General features: G+C 41.4%; 1 protein-coding gene and 1 long non-coding RNA gene across 2 annotated transcripts in view; one reads left to right on the top strand and one right to left on the bottom strand.

Moving 5' to 3' along the window:
* The first annotated feature begins 2,290 nt into the window (after positions 1-2,290).
* The window catches only part of LOC133537207 (uncharacterized), an 86,248-nt gene continuing 68,596 nt past the window's right edge, over positions 2,291-19,942 (top strand). The window contains exon 1 of the long non-coding RNA XR_009802619.1: positions 2,291-2,384. This is a non-coding gene — a long non-coding RNA (uncharacterized LOC133537207). The remainder of the gene's footprint in view (positions 2,385-19,942) is intronic.
* p2ry12 (purinergic receptor P2Y12) lies at positions 2,932-15,719 on the bottom strand. The gene is made up of 3 exons (XM_061878132.1): positions 15,610-15,719; positions 10,554-10,816; positions 2,932-6,480 (listed from the first exon to the last, which is right to left on the bottom strand). The coding sequence occupies exons 2-3, from the start codon at positions 10,803-10,805 to the stop codon at positions 5,668-5,670; spliced, it is 1,065 nt and encodes a 354-aa protein (XP_061734116.1). The 5' UTR covers positions 10,806-10,816; positions 15,610-15,719; the 3' UTR covers positions 2,932-5,667.

Raw genomic sequence — 19,942 nt, 5'->3', positions numbered from 1 at the left:
ATCAGGTAATACACCAACTTATATTCTTGTCTTCGTGAAAGAAAGACATCTATATGTGTTACACATGCTTGTATTATCATTAAACACATTTAACTTGTTTACAAAAATGTCTCTTTCATAAATAAATAAATATAAATGATATATATAAATGAGGTAGATCCCCTCGAGTTGGTCAATTGAAAAGTAGCTCGCCTGCAGAAAAAGTCTGGGCACCCCTGGGTTAGAGTGTCCGCCCTGATATCGGTAGGTTGTGAGTTCAAACCCCGGCCGAGTCATACCAAAGAATATACAATTGGACCCATTACCTCCCTACTTGACACTCAGTATCAAGGGTTGGAATTGGGGGTTAAATCACCAAAAATGATTCCCGGGCGCGGCGCAGCTGCTGCTCACTGCTCCCCTCACCTCCCAGGTGGTGAACAAGGAAATGGGTCAAATGCATTGGACAAATTTCACCACACCTAGTGTGTGTGTGATAATCATTGGTACTTTACTTTTTACTTTACTTAAATCTGTGAGGCAGTGAAATGCAATACTACTACAATTAAAAATAATAATGTGCAGACACTAAGAAAACCCCAAGTTCAATTTCTTTTTTTTTTTTTAGAATGCAATGTGATGAAGTAATAATAGCAGGGCGTAGAAATGGAAATCTTGAAGATGTATTTTAGTATCTGTTATCTCTGATTTGGTCACTAGAGGGCAGTTGATACACACGTTGTATTAAGAAGTGTTCACAGCACCAGGGAAAATAAATGCAAACAAATGGATTAAAACTCTCTCAAAGTCAAAGTTGTTTTGCGTCACATTTAATGGTATTTGAATAAAATAACAAAAAATGTAATTTTGAAGAATTTATCTGAATGTGCAAGAACTATTTTTGTTCAAAATTGTTTGAAATGTCACACGTTAAATGTTTAAATATTAACTGTCAGTTAGTTTACTGTACTGTGCCAACTGTACTACTATATAAGTACGTATTTTATATTGTTTCATTGAAAATAAAACAGCAAAGTCCATTTGGCTGTCATCTGTTTTAATCATGAGACACAATTGTGTCGAATTTGGTTTTTTTTTTTAATGCTTGAAATAAGAAATTATTACTTTAAAAAAGTATTTTTATACTTGTGAGTGTTGATGACAAAACTTTGCAACACTTGATATTCTAGTTTCAAGCATGTTTTACTCAATATAGGTCATCACATCTCAGCAACAAGCTGTAATATCTTACTGACATCATTTAGGACCAAATCCCTTAAAACAAGTAAAACACTCTAACATAAAATCTGCTTAGTGAAAAGAATTATCTTATCAGACAGAAAATAAGCAAATATCGTTATTTGAGATATTTAATCTTACTTAGATTTCAGTTTTTGCAGTGCAACCTCCGGGCTGATGATGTAAAAGGATGATTACCATTTCAGGACAAGCTAAAATCATCAGCCCGGAGTTTGAGTTTATTTCGAACATGCAGGTTGGGTCTTGGGCGCAGTTGGGTGTTCCAACAGGACTATGACCCCAAAAACACATCAAAAATGGTAAAGGAATGGTTAAGTTTTAGAATTTCAGTAGAAGCATTTAAGTCTCACCTTAAAACTCATTTGTATACTCTAGCCTTTAAATAGACTCCCTTTTTAGACCAGTTGATCTGCCGTTTCTTTTCTTTTTCTCCCATGTCCCACTCTCCCTTGTGGAGGGGGTCCGGTCCGATCCGGTGGCCATGTACTGCTTGCCTGTGTGTCGGCTGGGGACATCTCTGCGCTGCTGATCCGCCTCCGCTTGGGATGGTTTCCTGCTGGCTCCGCTGTGAACGGGACTCTCGCTGCTGTGTTGGATCCGCTTTGGACTGGACTCTCGCGACTGTGTTTGATCCACTATGGATTGAACTTTCACAGTATCATGTTGGACCCGCTCGACATCCATTGCTTTCCTCCTCTCCAAGGTTCTCATAGTCATCATTGTCACCGACATCCCACTGGGTGTGAGTTTTCCTTGCCCTTATGTGGGCCTACCGAGGATGTCGTGGTGGTTTGTGCAGCCCTTTGAGACACTAGTGATTTAGGGCTATATAAGTAAACATTGATTGATTGATTGATTGATTGATTGAGAATGGTGTGTTGTCCTGAAGTCAATTGTTAATATTCTTTACATAATTACTTGATAATATTTTTGTATTAGTGACTGTAATGCTTTAATTTAGAGCTAAAGTTGTTTATATTTATTTTACACTATAATCGGTAAACAGCAGTTAGATGATGTCACTTCCGCTAAATGACTTCCTCTTGGTTGACTTCCGGTATTCGTTCAAAGCAAGTCATACATGTTGCGGTCTTCTGTAGTCATTTCTGTTGCCATCCTACACAAAGCGACTAAGAAACAAAGCTGTAAGTTGTCTTTAATAAGTTAATATGTGAGACACGTTAAAAAAGTGTAATAGTGCCGATACGTTGAATATAATTGTCGAATTGGATACAATGTGTTCAAGTCATTCAGGCAGACGGGAGTCTCCCTCTGCTGGACATTTTGGGACATTATCGTTACATTTTTTATGTCATTTTAGACCAGGGGTAGGGAACCTATGGCTCGAGAGACATTTTGATGACTACATCTGGCTCCAGATAAATCTTAGCTGACATTGCTTAACACGATAAGTACTTAATAATTACGCTGGTAATCACAGTGTTAAAACTAACGTTCAAATTATAAAACATTCTCATGCATTTTAATCCAACCATTCGTTTTCTATCGCACCTGTCCAAGATGTCGCATTAATGGTAAGACGTATTATATTTATTATTGGTTCAATTTAGAATAAAAATGTTATTAAAAAGAATAAGAGACTTATTATACTCTAAAAATGTTGGTCTTGTCAAGACCTGGACTATGGTGTGGTTTTTCCCGTGGTGCAAAGCGATTGGAACGGACATGGCGTGAAGGTAATGACATCTTTAATCTCAACTCAAAAATATTACAAAAACAAAGGGTATGAACAAAAGGCGCTCTCAGTGAAGGTTAAAAACTTGGCTATGAAAACTAAAACTCGCACAATGGGAGAACTATGAACATAAAATAAAACTTACAAACTATGGCATGAAAAACTTACTTGGACCGAGAAAGAATATGGATCATTGGCATGGATAACATAGGTGTGTAGGAGGTGAGAGAGGGTGAGTAGAAGGCTGAAAAGTGTAATATTTAAGCCTGGCAACTGCAGGCTTAAATGGTGACGTGGTGATTGACAACAGGTACATGAGTTCAAGTGAATCAGGTGCGTGAGTCGTGAACTGATTGGTAGTCATGGAAACAAAAACCAACCAGGGTGCGCAAAAACAGGAAGTAATGGAGTCAAAAACAAAACAGAACATAACTAAACAGAACATGATCACAAAGACATGACAGGTCTTACTTAAAAATGCACACATTTAGTTGTATTCAGTGTTAAAAAAATACATTTTGAAATATTTGGCTTTCATGGCTCTCTCAACCAAAAAGGTTCCCGACCCCTGTTGTAGACAAATATGTACAGAGGCAATAAGTGTGTTTGTGTCTCTTTGTTCTTTTCACTTTTTCACCATCTTGTCTATGAAGAATGGTCAAAAGTAAATGGTCAAGCTTACAACGACGTTCTCTTCATTGACTCGGTTTGGCTTGGTGTTGAGTTGGCGTTTTTACACGTCCCACGAGAACACTAAAAATGGCCTTCCCAAAGTCCTGACTTAAACATGTGGACAATGCCGAAGAAACAAGTCCATGTCAGAAAACCAACACATTTAGCTGAAATGCACCAATTTTGTCAACAGGAGTGGTCAAAAATTCAAGCAGAAGCTTGTGGATGGCTACCAAAACCTTATTGCAGTGAAACTTTCCAAGGGACATGTAAGCAAATATTAACATTGCTGTATGTAAACTTATGACTCAGTAGACCCAAAATAAATTCATAAAAGAACCAAACTTCATGAATGCTTTTTGTGACCAACAAGTAAGTGCTCCAATCACTCTATCACCAAAAAAATAAGAGTTGTAGAAATTATTGGAAACTCAAGACAGCCATGACATTATGTTCTTTACAAGTGTATGTAAACTTTTGATCACAACTGTACATGTGAGTACAAGCCACATATTTGAGAAGCAGAAGCAGCAAAAAAAAGCAAAAGAAAAATGTTCTAGGCGTCACTCGGCGTTAAAGGCCTACTGAAATGAGATGTTCTTATTTAAACGGGGATAGCAGGTCCATTCTATGTGTCATACTTGATCATATCGCCATATTTTTGCTGAAAGGATTTAGTAGAGAACATCCACGATAAAGTTCGCAACTTTTGGTCGCTAATAAAAAAAGACTTGCCTGTACCGGAAGTAGCAGACGATGTGCGCGTGACGTCACGGGTTGTGGAGCTCCTCACATCTGAACATTGTTTACAATCATGGCCACCAGCAGCGAGAGCGATTCGGACCGAGAAAGCGACGATTTCCCCTTTAATTTGAGCGAGGATGAAATATTCGTGGATGAGGAAAGTGAGAGTGAAGGACTAGAAAAACAAAGACTATACAGTGGGAGCGATTCAGATGTTCCATCCATCCATTCTCTACCGCTTATCCCCTTTCGGGGTGGCGGGGGGCGCTGGCGCCTATCTCAGCTACAATCGGGCGGAAGGCGGGGTACACCCTGGACAAGTCGCCACCTCATCGCAGGGCCAACACAGATAGACAGACAACATTCACACTCACATTCACACACTAGGGCCAATTTAGTGTTGTCTTTGGAAGTGGGAGGAAGCCGGAGTACCCGGAGGGAACCCACGCATTCACAGGGAGAACATGCAAACTCCACACAGAAAGATCCCGAGCCTGGATTTGAAACCAGGACTGCAAGACCTTCGTATTGTGAGGCAGACGCACTAACCCCTCTTCCACCGTGAAGCCCCGATTCAGATGTTATTAGACAAATTTAGTAGGATAATTCTGGAAAATCCCTTATCTGCTTATTGTGTTACTAGTGTTTTAGTGAGATTATATGGTCGTACCTGTACAACCTGAAGGTCAGCCCCGCACCTTTCTTCAGCACCAGTCGACGGGTGGTGGCGATGCCCATCTCTGCCCTTCACAAGGGACCCTCTTTGAAACACGATATTTCGAAATGATCGCTGCATAGTACACTGTACTTTGTGTGTGTGGTCCGATCCAACCGTGTTCACTTGACCGCTCTGTTCCATAGTAAAGCTTCACCGTCATCTTTCGGGAATGTAAACAATGAAACGCCGGCTGTGTTTGTGTTGCTATAAAGCCGGCCGCAATACACCGCTTCCCACCTACAGCTTTCTTCTTTGACGTCTCCATTGTTCATTGAACAAATTGCAAAAGATTCGGCAACACCGTTGTCCAGAATACTGTGGAATTTTGCGATGAAAACAGACGACCTATAGCTGAGAACAATGCTGGAACAAAATGTACTCCACAATGCGTGACATCACGCGCACGTGTCATCATACCGCGACGTTTTCGGCGCAAAATGTAAAATTGCAATTTAGTAAACTAAAAAGGCCATATTGGCATGTGTTGCAATGTTAATATTTCATCATTGATATATAAACTATCAGACTGTGTGGTCGCTAGTAGTGGCTTTCAGTAGGCCTTTAAAGGTTTGATAATCCCTGCAGTACATCACGGTCTTTATGCGCACACGGAGGATTCTCTCAGAGGGGTGTTGCACGAATCGCTGTCCGAGCTCCTCCCCAGCAGCCGGCCGCAAGTCCCCGGGTGCAGCCGCAGGGTCTTGAACAAGGTGGTCCGGAAGGACTTGCAGAGGAAGAAGTAGATGAGCGGGTCCAGGAGGGAGTTGAGCGACGACAGGAAGAGCGTGCTTTCTTTCAGATGGAAGAAGAAGAGCTTGAGACGGCAGTCGAAGAGAAGGCCTCGGGTTTGGCTCATGGTGTACGGAACCCGTGCAAAATGGAACGGCACGAAACACACAAAAAACACGGCCAAGACCAGGAAGACGTTGGTGTTCATGTTCCTTTTACTTTCTTGCTTTTGACGGCTTTCGGAGCCACGGGACTTGGTGCGGGAGTACGACTTGTACAGTTCTTTGGTGATGAGGGTGTAACAAAGGATCACGATCACCAGGTTGGCCCAAAAGATGACCTGGCACACGTGGTTGACCACCTCATGCCAGTACAGCCCGGCCCGGTCCTTCAGGTCGCTACACTTGAAGTAAGGCGAACGTGGCTTTCGACTGGTTAGAACCACGTTGGGAAGGCAGAGAACCAGCAGGAAGATCCAGACCGCGCCAGAGAGGAGCTTCCGGCGGGCCAGGCGGGCCGCGTTGGTGCCCCTGAATGGGTTGAGTGTCTTCCTGCAGCGGTCGATGCTGATGAGGCCAAAGAAGAGGATGCTGATGTACATGGTGAGGTAGAACAGCACAGACGAGACCCGGCACACGAAGATCCGTAGGTCGGTGGAAGCCATGTTGGAGTCCGATAAAACCTGGGTGGAGTCGCACAAGAACATTTATGTTAGTGTACAAAACCCAAAACCAGTGAAGTTGTAAATAAAAACAGAATACAGTGAAGTATATTTATATAGCGCTTTTTCTCAAGTGACTCAAAGAACTTTACATAGTGAAACCCAATATCTAAGTTACATTCAAACCAGTGTGGGTGGCACTGGGAGCAGGCGGGTAAAGTGTCTTGCCCAAGGACACGACGGCAGTGACTTGGATGGCAGAAGCGGGAATCGAACCTGTAACCCTCTAGTTGCTGGCACGGCCACTCTGCCAACCGAGCTATACCGCCCTTTCAATACAATGATATGCAATGAGATGCTACCTCAGTAGAAGCATTTAAGTCTCATCTTAAAACTCATTTGTATACTCTAGCCCGGAAAAGGGTGGAGTGCCATCTCCGGGTTGGGGAGGAGACCCTGCCCCAAGTGGAGGAGTTCAAGTACCTAGGAGTCTTGTTCACGAGTGAGGGAAGAGTGGATCGTGAGATCGACAGGCGAATCGGTGCGGCGTCTTCAGTAATGCGGACGTTGTACCGATCCGTTGCGGTGAAGAAGGAGCTGAGCCGGAAGGCAAAGCTCTCAATTTACCGGTCGATCTATGTTCCCATCCTCACCTATGGTCATGAGCTTTGGGTCATGACCGAAAGGATAAGATCACGGGTACAAGCGGCCGAAATGAGTTTCCTACGACGTGTGGCGGGTCTCTCCCTTAGAGATAGGGTGAGAAATTCTGCCATCCGGGAGGAACTCAAAGTAAAGCCGCTGCTCCTTCACATCGAGAGGAGGCAGATGAGGTGGTTCGGGCATCTGGTCAGGATGCCACCCGAACGCCTCCCTAGGGAGGTGTTTAGGGCACGTCCAACCGGTAGGAGGCCACGGGGAAGACCCGGGACACGTTGGGAAGACTATGTCTCCCGGCTGGCCTGGGAACGTCTCGGGATCCCCCGGGAAGAGCTAGACGAAGTGGCTGGAGATAGGGAAGTCTGGGTTTCCCTGCTTAGGCTGTTGCCCCCGCGACCCGACCTCGGATAAGCGGAAGATGATGGATGGATGGATGGATGGATGGATACTCTAGCCCAGGGGTCGGCAACCCAAAATGTTGAAAGAGCCATATTGGACTAAAAATACAAAAACAAATCTGTCTGAAGCCGCAAAAAATAAAAGCCATATTTTACTTACAGATAGTGTGTCATGAGATATAAATTGAATTAAGAGGACTTAAAGGACACTAAATTAGCTCAAATATAGCTACAAATGAGGCATCGTAATGCAATATATACATATAGCTAGCCTAAATAGCATCGATTAGCTTGCAGTCATGCAGTGACCAAATATGTCTGATTAGCATTCCACATAAGTCATAAACATTAACAAAAACTCACCTCTGAGTATGCATGCATGCATAACGTTAAAAGTTTGGTGGACAAAATGAGACAGAAAAAGAAGTGGCATAAAACAAATCAATCAATCAATCAATGTTTATTTATACAGCCCTAAATCACAAGTGTCTCAAAGGGCTGCACAAGCCACGACGACATCCTCGGTTCAGATCCCACTGTGTGATCATGTTTTGTTTTTTGGACACTCAGTTCCTGTTTTTGCACTTCCTAGTTTGTTTTGTTACCATGACTACCCATTAGTTTTTATCTGTCACGCACCTGTCCCACGTTTTGCACTCGCACACCTGTTTTCACTGATCATGTCACTGCTATTTAAGCCTGTCTGTTTCTGTTCTTCGTCCTGGCAACATCACCTTCTACCACCGTTTATCACCCTCGATACCTCTACTCACGTCATGCCATGTTACCTCCACTCTGCTTCATGTCATGTTTCACAGTTCCATGCCAAGTAAGCGTTTGTTTATTGTTCATAGTTTCTGCCCTTGTGCAAGTTTTGTTTCCTTAGTCAAGTTTGTTCTCCGCCATTGTGCGCGCCTTTTATTTGCCTTTTTTGTAGTTATAGTGTTGAAATAAAAATATGTACTTATATTCATGCCTTGTCCGCGCCAACTTTCCTTTGCCTTCTGGAAAAACAAACCCCAAAGTCCACTCCAATCGCTTCGCACCTCGGGAAAACAATCCGCGTCCAAGACCGCATCAGGCTGTGGGAGAAATTTCAAATCCGCCTTTGAGTCCAAGAATGAGCTTATACAAACGAAGATATGCAATGATGGCTGCATTACATTTCTTGAGGAACTAAACCACTGATTACAGCACACAGATACTATTTATATCTCAAGGTTTTTCGCTACAGAGGGGCAGAATATGATCAACCAGAGCAATTGTGCAACCAAAGTGAAAACCACAATGTCACAGTTCATGTTCACACAATCAACCACATCAGTGCCTCACTCATTAATCCATCGACCAGGGGTGTCACACGCATTTTAGCTCAGGGGCCACATGGAGGAACATCTCTGACTCCGAAGCCCTAGACCATAACGCCATGCTTGACTATCGGAAAATCAAAATGATCCGGTTATTTACGAACCCTGTTTCCATATGAATTGGGAAATTGTGTTAGATGTAAATATAAACAGAATTCAATGATTTACAAATCCTTTTCAACCCATATTCAGTTGAATGCACTACAAAGACAAGATATTTGATGTTCAAAGTCATAAACTTTATTTTTTTTTGCAAATAATAATTAACTTAGAATTTCATGGCTGCAACACGTGCCAAAGTAGTTGGGAAAGGGCATGTTCACCACTGTGTTACATCACCTTTTCTTTTAACAACACTCAATAAACGTTTGGGAACTGAGGAAACTAATTGTTGGAGCTTTGAAAGTGGAATTCTTTCCCATTCTTGTTTTATGTAGAGCTTCAGTCCTTCAACAGTCGTATTTACGCTTCATAATGCGCCACACATTTTCGATGGGAGACAGGTCTGGACTGCACGCGGGCCAGGAAAGTGCCTGCACTCTTTTTTACGAAGCCACGCTGTTGTAACACGTGCTGAATGGGACTTGGCATTGTCTTGCTGAAATAAGCAGGGGCGTCCATGAAAAAGACGGCGCTTAGATGGGAGCATATGTTGTTCCAAAACCTGTATGTACCTTTCAGCATTAATGGTGCCTTCACAGATGTGTAAGTTACCCATGCCTTGGGCACTAATGCACCCCCATACCATCACAGATGCTGGCTTTTGAACATTGCGTCGATAACAGTCTGGATGGTTCGCTTCCCCTTTGGTCCAGATGACACGATGTCGAATATTTCCAAAAACAATTTAAAATGTGGTCTCGTCAGATACAGAACTCTTTTCCACTTTGCATCAGTCCATCTTAGATGATCTCGGGCCCAGACAAGCCGGTGGAGTTTCTGGATGTTGTTGATAAATGGCTTTCGCTTTGCATAGTAGAGCTTTAACTTGCACTTACAGATGTAGCATCAAACTGTATTTAGTGACAGTGGTTTTCTGAAGTGTTCCTGAGCCAATGTGGTGATATCGTTTAGAGATTGATGTTGGTTTTTTATACAGTGCTGTCTGAGGGATCTGGTTTCTGGCCATGCCGCTTACGTGGAGTGATTTCTCCAGATTCTCTGAAGCTTTTGATGATTAATGGAGCGTAGATGTCGAAATCCCTAAATTTCTTGCAATTGCACTTTGAGAAAGGTTGTTCTTAAACTGTTTGACTATTTGCTCACGCAGTTGTGGACAAAGGGGTGTACCTCGCCCCATTTTTTCTTGTGAAAGACTGAGCATTTTTTTGGGAAGCTGTTTTTATACCCAATCATGGCACCCACCTGTTCCCAATTAGCCTGCACAAATAAGTGTTTGATGAGCATTCCTTCAACGTTATCAGTATTTATTGCCACTTTTCCCAACTTCTTTGTCACGTGTTGCTGGCATCAAATTCTAAGGTTAATGATTATTACAAATGTTTATGAGTTTGAACATCAAATATGTTGTTTTTGTAGCATATTCAACTGAATATGGGTTGAAAATGATTTGCAAATCATTGCATTCCAACTATATCCAAGTTTTTATTTCTATAGCATTGTACTTTGAAAGGTAAAACAAACCAAAAAAAAAGGAATGTGTTCGTACCTTGAAAGGGAAGGTGAGGGTCATGATGACATCAGCGACCACCACATTCTTCAGGTAGATGACAAAGTGGGAGCGTGAGGGAATGCGCAAGAAGACCCAGACCGCCAGGCTGTTGAGTGACAGCCCGACCAGGAACAAGGTGGTGTAGAGGAGGGGGAATATCACCGTCTTCACAACATTGTCACGGGAACAAGTGACATTGGTAATGCTGCGGTTGTTGGAGGGAACGAGGAGGGTCGCGTTACGGTCCATGAGTGAGTTGTCTGTAGATATACAAATAGTAGTTGAACACATGGAACTGCACTCTACAAAAAAAAAAATCCTATTTTTATGGTTAATTTCTACTGTAATTGTTCTATTTTTTTTAAATAGGTTATAAAACTGTAGAATTGAAGACATTATCTGTAAAAAAAAAAAAAAACGCCTGTTATTCTAAGTAATATGCCAGTAATGACAAACTATGTATATTTCTATTTTTTTACAGAAAAATACCAAATTAATTGTACATATCATTTTCTGTTTTGTGAAGTGAATTATATTTATATATTGCGTGTTGTGATCCGGCTTCCGGATCACACATCTCTAGCATGTTTGTCTTTTTTGTATTGTCCTACTATGTTTTGATCATGTTTTGGACTCTACCGATCCCGTTTGTTAGCGCACTTCCTTGTTTTGTATTGTCACCATGGCAACCTAAGTATGCCTCCTGCACGGACTCATTACGCACACCTGTTTTGAATTATTTGTGTTGTATTTAAGACCACCTGCTACCTTAGTTCCTCCTGGCTGTTTTGTTTGCTACTTGCAACACGCACGTTGGTTCTTATTTTTGTAATCACTATTGCTAAGTCTCGCCTTAGCTTTGCGTGCGCTCTGCACCTCTATTCCTGTACTCTGCTCTCGTTGCTAATTCTTAGCATAGCTCTCCGTGCATTCGGCACGCCTTTTCTTTGCATTTTGTACCAGTATTATTTTTGTTTTTTGTATTAAATCTAATCTTACCTGCAACTCCTGCCTGTCCTGGTCCTCTTGCATCCCTGGGGTAGCAACACGCATCCATTATGCCTCGCCATCGTGTCATTGCGCTTTTCTCTAGTGACTCAAAGCGCTTTACATAGTGTAACCCAATATCTATGTTATATTTAAAGCAGTGTGGGTGGCACTGGGAGCAGGTGGGTAAAGTGTCTTGCCCGAGGACACAACGGCAGTGACTAGGCATGTAATTAGTTACTATGGTCATCTAATTAGTTACTATGGTCATCTAATTAGTCACTATGGTCATGTAATTAGTTACTATGGTCATCTAATTAGTTACTATGGTCATCTAATTAGTTACTATGGTCATCTAATTAGTTACTATGGTCATCTAATGAGTTACTATGGTCATTTAATTAGTTACTATGGTCATGTAATGAGTTACTATGGTCATCTAATTAGTTACTATGGTCATGTAATTAGTTACTATGGTCATCTGATTAGTTACTATGGTCATGTAATGAGTTACTATGGTCATCTAATTAGTTACTATGGTCATGTAATTAGTAACTATGGTCATGTAATTAGTTACTATGGTCATCTAATTAGTTACTATGGTCATTTAATTAGTTAATATGGTCATGTAATTAGTTAGTATGGTCATCTAATTAGTTACTATGGTCATGTAATTAGTTACTATGGTCATCTGATTAGTTACTATGGTCATGTAATTAGTTACTATGGTCATCTAATTAGTTACTATGGTCATGTAATTAGTAACTATGGTCATGTAATTAGTTACTATGGTCATCTAATTAGTTACTATGGTCATTTAATTAGTTAATATGGTCATGTAATTAGTTACTATGGTCATGTAATTAGTTACTATGGTCATCTAATTAGCTACTATGGTCATCTAATTAGTTACTATGGTCATGTAATTAGTTACTATGGTCATCTAATTAGTTACTGTGGTCATCTAATTAGTTACTATGGACATCCAATTAGTTACTATGGTCATGTAATTGTATACTATGGTCATGTAATTAGTTACTATGGTCATCCAATTAGTTACTATGGTCGTGTAATTAGTTACTATGGTCATATAATTAGTTACTATGGTCATGTAATTAGTTACTATGGTCATGTAATTAGTTACTATGGTCATCTAATTATTTACAATGGTCATGTAATTAGTTACTATGGTCATCTAATTAGTTACTATGGTCATGTAATTAGTTACTATGGTCATGTAATTAGTTACTATGGTCATGTAATTAGTTACTATGGTCATCTAATTAGTTACTATGGTCATGTAATTAGTTACTATGGTCATCTAATTAGTTACTATGGTCATGTAATTAGTTACTATGGTCATGTAATTAGTTACTATGGTCATCTAATTAGTTACTATGGTCATCCAATTAGTTACTATGGTCATATCATTAGTTACTATGGTCATCTAATTAGTTACTATGGTCATGTAATTAGTTACTATGGTCATGTAATTAGTTACTATGGTCATGTAATTAGTTACTATGGCCATGTAATTAGTTACTATGGTCATCTAATTAGTTACTATGGTCATCTAATTAGTTGCTATGGTCATCCAATTAGTTACTATGGTCATGTAATTAGTTACTATGGTCATCTAATTAGTTACTATGGTCATCTAATTAGTTACTATGGTCATCTAATTAGTTATTATGGTCATCTATGTCAGTGGTCCCCAACCACTGGGCCGCAGAATAATTTTTTATTGTTATTTTTTTTTCAAATTATTTTTATTTTTGTTAAATCAACATAAAAAACAAATTACTTTCAAATTCATGTAAAATTACAGTAATTAACTTTCATTAAATATGTACCTTAACTCTAAATTGGCCCTAGTGTGTGAATGTGAGTGTGAATGTTGTCTGTCTATCTGTGTTGGCCCTGCGATGAGGTGGCGACTTGTCCAGGGTGTACCCCGCCTTCCGCCCGATTGTAGCTGAGATAGGCACCAGCACCCCCCGCGACCCCAAAACGGAATAAGCGGTAGAAAAATGGATGGATGGATGGATAAATATGTAGCTTGATATATAAAAGTCTATGTCCATACTAACAATCTAACAGTTTTATATTTAATTTTAAGGTAAATCTTATTCTTTTAATATTTATTGTATGCATATTTTTACATTCAACTTGAAAAATATATGTAGCCTCTTATATAAAGGTTTATGCTCATACTAACAATTTAACATTTGTTGGTGACTGCAAGACATACTTGATCAAGAGCCAACAGCCATACAGGTCACACTGAGGGTGGCCATACAAACAACTTTAATACTGTTACAAATATGCGCCACACTGTGAACTCACATCAAACAAGAATGAAAAACACATTTCGGGAGAACATATTCACCGTAACACAACATAAACACAAAAGAACAAATACCCAGAATCCCATGCAGCCCTGAATTTTCCGTGTTACAATACACCGGTACACCAAGCTACCACCAAACCTCGCTCACCTCAACCGACGCACGGGGGTGGGGCGGTGGTGTGTGTGTGGGGGGGGATGGGTAGCTGGGGTGTAGCCCGGAAGAGTAAGGGCCGCATGGGATTCTGGGTATCTGTTCTTTTGTGTTTTTGTTGTGTTACGGTGAAGATGTTCTCCCGAAATGTGTTTATCATTCTTGTTTGATGTGGGTTCACAGTGTGGCGCATATTTGTAACAGTGTTAAATTTGTTTGTACAGCCACCCTCAGTGTGACCTGTATGGCTGTTGATCATGTATGTCTTGCAGTCTCCTTTTGTATGTCTGCCGAAGCCTCGTACAACATGCGGCCAAGTCGACACGCTGTTTGTATGGCGATCGAGCGAACGCGACGAGAGGTTGATAAGGCACTGCTGTTATAGCATGCCTGTTATGTAAAGGTTTATGCTCATACTAACAATTTAACATTTGTTGGTGACTGCAAGACATACTTGATCAACAGCCAACAGCCATACAGGTCACACTGAGGGTGGCCATACAAACAACTTTAACACTGTTACAAATATGCGCCACACTGTGAACTCACATCAAACAAGAATGAAAAACACATTTCGGGAGAACATCTTCACCGTAACACAACATAAACACAAAAGAACAAATACCCAGAATCCCATGCAGCCCTGAATTTTCCGTGTTACAATACACCGGTACACCAAGCTACCACCAAACCTCGCTCACCTCAACCGACGCACGGAGGGGGGCGGTGGTGTGTGTGTGGGGGGGGGATGGGTAGCTGGGGTGTAGCCCGGAAGAGTAAGGGCCGCATGGGATTCTGGGTATTTGTTCTTTTGTGTTTATGTTGTGTTACGGTGAAGATGTTCTCCCGAAATGTGTTTATCATTCTTGTTTGATGTGGGTTCACAGTGTGGCGCATATTTGTAACAGTGTTAAAGTTGTTTGTACAGCCACCCTCAGTGTGACCTGTACGGCTGTTGATCATGTATGTCTCGCAGTCTCTTTTTGTATGTCTGCCGAAGCCTTGTACAACATGCGGCCAAGTCGACACGCTGTTTATATGGCGATCAAGCGAACGCGACGAGAGGTTGATAAAAGCAGTGCTGTCACGGCATGCCTATAATAATAGTTACCGGGCGATCATCGGGACAATCCTCTCTGTAAAATCCGTAGGATTGGCCAGTATGTTGCTAGGGCAAGATAACCATTTAAAGGAGGATTACTTAGCAACAAGTTTTTGCATCCAGTGGCCCCCAGTTGAAGTGAGTTTGAGATCCCTGATCTTAACAATTCAGAAAAAGTCTGTAAAATAATGGTATTTTTCTGTGGAATTGCCAGCATTGTCACTTCATTAAAGGTGGTTGATTGTAATAATTTAGTAAAAATCAGTAAAATTACGATATTTTCCGTAAAAAGTTTCATGAAAATGTCTGTAAATATAATGTTTTTGATCATTATTTGGTTTACAATGTTTTACTTTTATTTTATGGGTTTTGTTTGGCAGCCAATAGATGACCGTTTTTTTTTACAGCATTTTTTTTTTTTTACAGTGCATGATAAAGTTACACATTCGAGTAAATAACTGACCTTTTGTCCAAATTGTCGTTGTTCTGGTCCCTCTGCCCAGTTTGGAGGCTCGCGGTCGAATAAGTTGTTGACCGTCTGAGTGGAGACTTTCCCTTTGACTTCTGCTTTCTCTTTCCTGTCATGAGAAAACCACACTCGAAGCGCGATACCACAAAAGTAAGTACATTAAACACCCCCCACATTTCAGGAATCATTTTCTTCTATCCTCTCAAGGGAAAAGTCTACAACTGTTTGTCGTTAAATTATTACATTAAATGATAAAATTGCCAGTCTTGGAGGATGTTCAAAGAGTTGTTCTTATTTTGTAGGGGGGATAAAAAGCAGGTATCAGAAATGACCTAAAACACTTTAGTATGGGAACATATGCATCATTAGTTGCTTATTAACATGCACATTAGTAAAATATCGGCTCTTAATTAGTCATTATTTGTACCTCTTTGAGTTTTTGTTCAGGATTAAATCATGTCCCTACCTGCAAGTCCTGTCCGGAGTGATCCGTTTGCATCCTAGGGGAACAAACCCTCTTAGTTAATGGCTTACAACCAGTAAGTCATTAACTAAGAGTCTTCCCTCAATAAATTCAGAATTATTGCTTATTAGTAACCCTAACCCTAACCTTTAGCTCGGTTGATAGAGGGTTGCAGGTTCGATTCCCGCTTGTGCCATCCTAGTCACTGCCGTTGTGTCCTTGAGCAAGACACTTTACCCACCTGCTCCCAGTGCCACCCACACTGCTTTAAATGTAACTTAGATATTGGGTGTCACAATGTAAAAAAGCGCTTTGAGTCACTAGAGAAAAGCGCTATATAAATATAATTCACTTCACTTCACTTTAGTGTCCAAATAACTCTAAATTAAGTCGTTACAGGCCTACTGAAATGAGATTTTCTTATTCAAACGGGGATAGCAGGTCCATTCTATGTGTCATACTTGATCATTTCGCGATATTGCCATATTTTTGCTGAAAGGATTTAGTAGAGAACATCCACGATAAAGTTCGCAACTTTTCTCCGCTAATAAAAAAGCCTTGCCTGTACCGGAAGTAGCAGACGATGTGCGCGTGACGTCACGGGTTGTGGAGCGCCTCACATCTGAACATTGTTTATAATCATGGCCACCAGCAGCGAGAGCGATTCGGACCGAGAAAGCGACGATTTCCCCATTAATTTGAGCGAGAATGAAAGATTCGTGGATGAGGAAAGTGAGAGTGAAGGGAGCGATTCAGATGTTTTTAGACAAATTTACTAGGATAATTCTGGAAAATCCCTTATCTGCTTATTGTGCTACTAGTGGTTTAGTGAGATTATATGGTCGTACTTGTACAACCTGACGGTCGGCCCTGCACCAGTCGACGGGTGGTGGCGATGCCCATCACTGCCCTTGGCAAGGGACCCTTTTCGAAACACGATCTTTCGAAATGATCGCTGCATAATACACTGTACTTTGTGTGTGTAGCCCAATCCAACCGTGTTCGCTTGACCGCTCTGTTCCATAGTAAAGCTTCACCGTCATCTTTCGGGAATGTAAACAATGAAACACCGGCTGTGTTTGTGTTGCTAAAGGCGGCCGCAATACAACGCTTCCCACCTACAGCTTTCTTCTTTGACGTCTCCATTATTCATTGAACAAATTGCAAAAAATTCAGCAACACAGATGTTCAGAATACTGTGCAATTTTATTACGCGATAAAAAACAGACAACCTATAGCTGTGAACGGTGCTGGAATGGTGGGTTTCAGTAGGCCTTTAAATTATGTCCCTAACTGCAAGTCCTGTCCGGAGTGATCAGTTTGCATCCTGGGGGAACAAACCCTCTTAGTTAATGGCTTACAATCAGTAAGCCATTAACTAACAGTCTTCCCTCAATAACCTCAGAACTATTGCTTATTAGTAACCCTAACCCTAACCCGTATATGTTCCGCTTGTGTCCAAATAACTCTAAATGAAGTCTTTGTTACTTTAATAAGCAACTTACAAATGGTGAATATGTTCCCCGTACTAAAGTGTTACCAACATTTTTAATTGGCAACTTTCAAGCTTTAAGAAACACTGAAATAAATCAAGAAAATAAATTGTGGTAGTCCGTAGCACAGGTTTAGGCAAATATTTTGCCTCGGGGACGGCAAATTTAGAGAACAAAAATGTGTCTGCGGGACTGGTATATCGATTTTTAGGAACACTAATACAAAACCACACAATAATGTCGGATTGTGTAATGAACCGCTGCCTTCTCATAGTCAGCATTGTCACTGGCGTCCCACCGGATGTGAATTCTCCCTGCCCACTGGGGTGAGTTTTCCTTGCCCTTATGAGGGCCCTACCTAGGATGTCGTTGTGGTTTGTGCAGCCCTTTGAGGCACTTGTGATTTAGGGCTATATAAATAAACATTGATGGATTGATAGCTGCGTTAAATATACTGCAGATGCAAAACATCGGCTGTAGAACTGTTTCAGTCAGTAGTCGCGCTGTGCATCCAGAATCGAGTTTTAATACACCCAAGCCTTTTGGAGCTCAGGCCCAAACTGTATCAAAAATGCTGGCTGATAAAGTGTGCTAAACTTTAGGTGACTCCTAGAAAACCGTATCACTTTTTCTCATAATCGGATCGTCTAGATTGGAGGAACTGAAATCCAGCGTGTTCCATTTCGTACCACATGACTTCAGCAGTTCTCTATCCTTATTTTCTGACAAACCGGCAGCAGGGCTGAAAAAGTCCCCCGGTGTCTGGAGCCCGACTGAAAGGTCAGCATCATTTACTTCCGTAATTTGCAGCAGTGCACGCGTACATCCAGTATGTGTGGGTGCATGTGTGGGGGGTTCTACACTTTCACTGTACTACTAGTCATCGCTGAGGACACCTTTCTGACACATGTGGTCTTAAAGGCCTACTGAAAGCCACTACTAGCGACCACGCAGTCTGATAGTTTATATATCAATGATGAAATATTAACATTGCAACACATGCCAATATGGCCTTTTTAGTTTACTAAATTGCAATTTAAAATTTCGCGCAAAGTATCCTGTTGAAAACGTACGCATGACGTCACGATTTTAGCGGAAATTTTGTTCCAGCCCGATCCCAGCTATAAGTCGCATAATTACACAGTATTCTGGACATCTGTGTTGCTGAATCTTTTGCAATTTGTTCAATTAATAATGAAGACGTCAAAGAAGAAAGCCGTTGGTGGGAAGCGGTGTATTGCGGCCGGCAAAATCATCAAAAGGTTCAGAGAATCTGGAGAAATCCCTGCACGTAAGCGATGATATTACGCACCTTTGATCCCTCAGGCGATCAAAAACCGACATCAGTGTGTAAAGGATATCACCACATGGGCTCAGGAACACTTCATAAAACCACTGTCAGTAACTATAGTTGGTCGCTACATCTGTAAGTGCAAGTTAAAACTCTACCATGCAAAGCGAAAGTCATTTATCAACAACACCCAGAAACGCCGCCGGCTTTGCTGGGCCTGAGCTCATCTAAGATGGACTGATGCAAAGTGGAAAAGTGTTCTGTGGTCTGACGAGTCCACATTTCAAATTATATTTGGAAACTGTGGACGTGGTGTCCTCCGGAACAAAGAGGAAAATAACCATCCGGATTGTTATAGACGCAAAGTTCCAAAGCCAGCATCTGTGATGGTATGGGGGTGTATTAGTGCCCAAGGCATGGGTAACTTACACATCTGTGAAGGCACCAGTAATGCGGAATGGTCCATACAGGTTTTGGAGCAACATATGCTGTCATCCAAGCAATGTTATCATGGACGCCCCTGCTTATTTCAGCAAAACAATATATTCCACTGGAACACAGCCCTGTACAACACAGTTTTTTGCATAGATGTTGCCCCTCAGCCAAGAAGTCCTTTGGAGTGGTTGTGTCTGTTAAATTAAAAAGAAAAACCTCGACCCTTCTGCTCTTTTCAACTTCAGGCCCATCTATCAGTTCCCCTTTCTGTCCAAAGTCCTAGAGAGAGTAGTGTATGTCCAGTTGCAATCTTTTCTAGTTATCAACAACATCCAGGAGAAATTCCAGTCTGGTTTCAAAACATCTCACAACACTGAATCGACACTCCTGAGAGTGCAAAACGATCTGCTCCTTACCGCTGACTCTAGTAGTCCTGTGATCCTGATACTCCTGGACCTCACAGCTGCCTTCGACACGGTGGATCACAGGATGCTACTGTCAGGACTGAAGCAGTACGTGGGCAAACCAAAGCTGGTTTCAGTCCTATCTAACTGACCGGCGTTTCCCTGTGCAGCTAGGAGACTTTCTCTCCTCGGTGGCCTCCCTTACCTGTGGTGTTCCTCAAGGGTCAATCCTAGGTCCCAT

Source organism: Nerophis ophidion, linkage group LG18 (assembly GCF_033978795.1).
Source record: "Nerophis ophidion isolate RoL-2023_Sa linkage group LG18, RoL_Noph_v1.0, whole genome shotgun sequence".
In the NCBI taxonomy this organism is placed as follows: domain Eukaryota; kingdom Metazoa; phylum Chordata; class Actinopteri; order Syngnathiformes; family Syngnathidae; genus Nerophis; species Nerophis ophidion.
The sequence above is the reverse complement of the archived record's forward strand: the minus strand, read 5'-3'. Positions and strand labels throughout refer to the sequence as shown.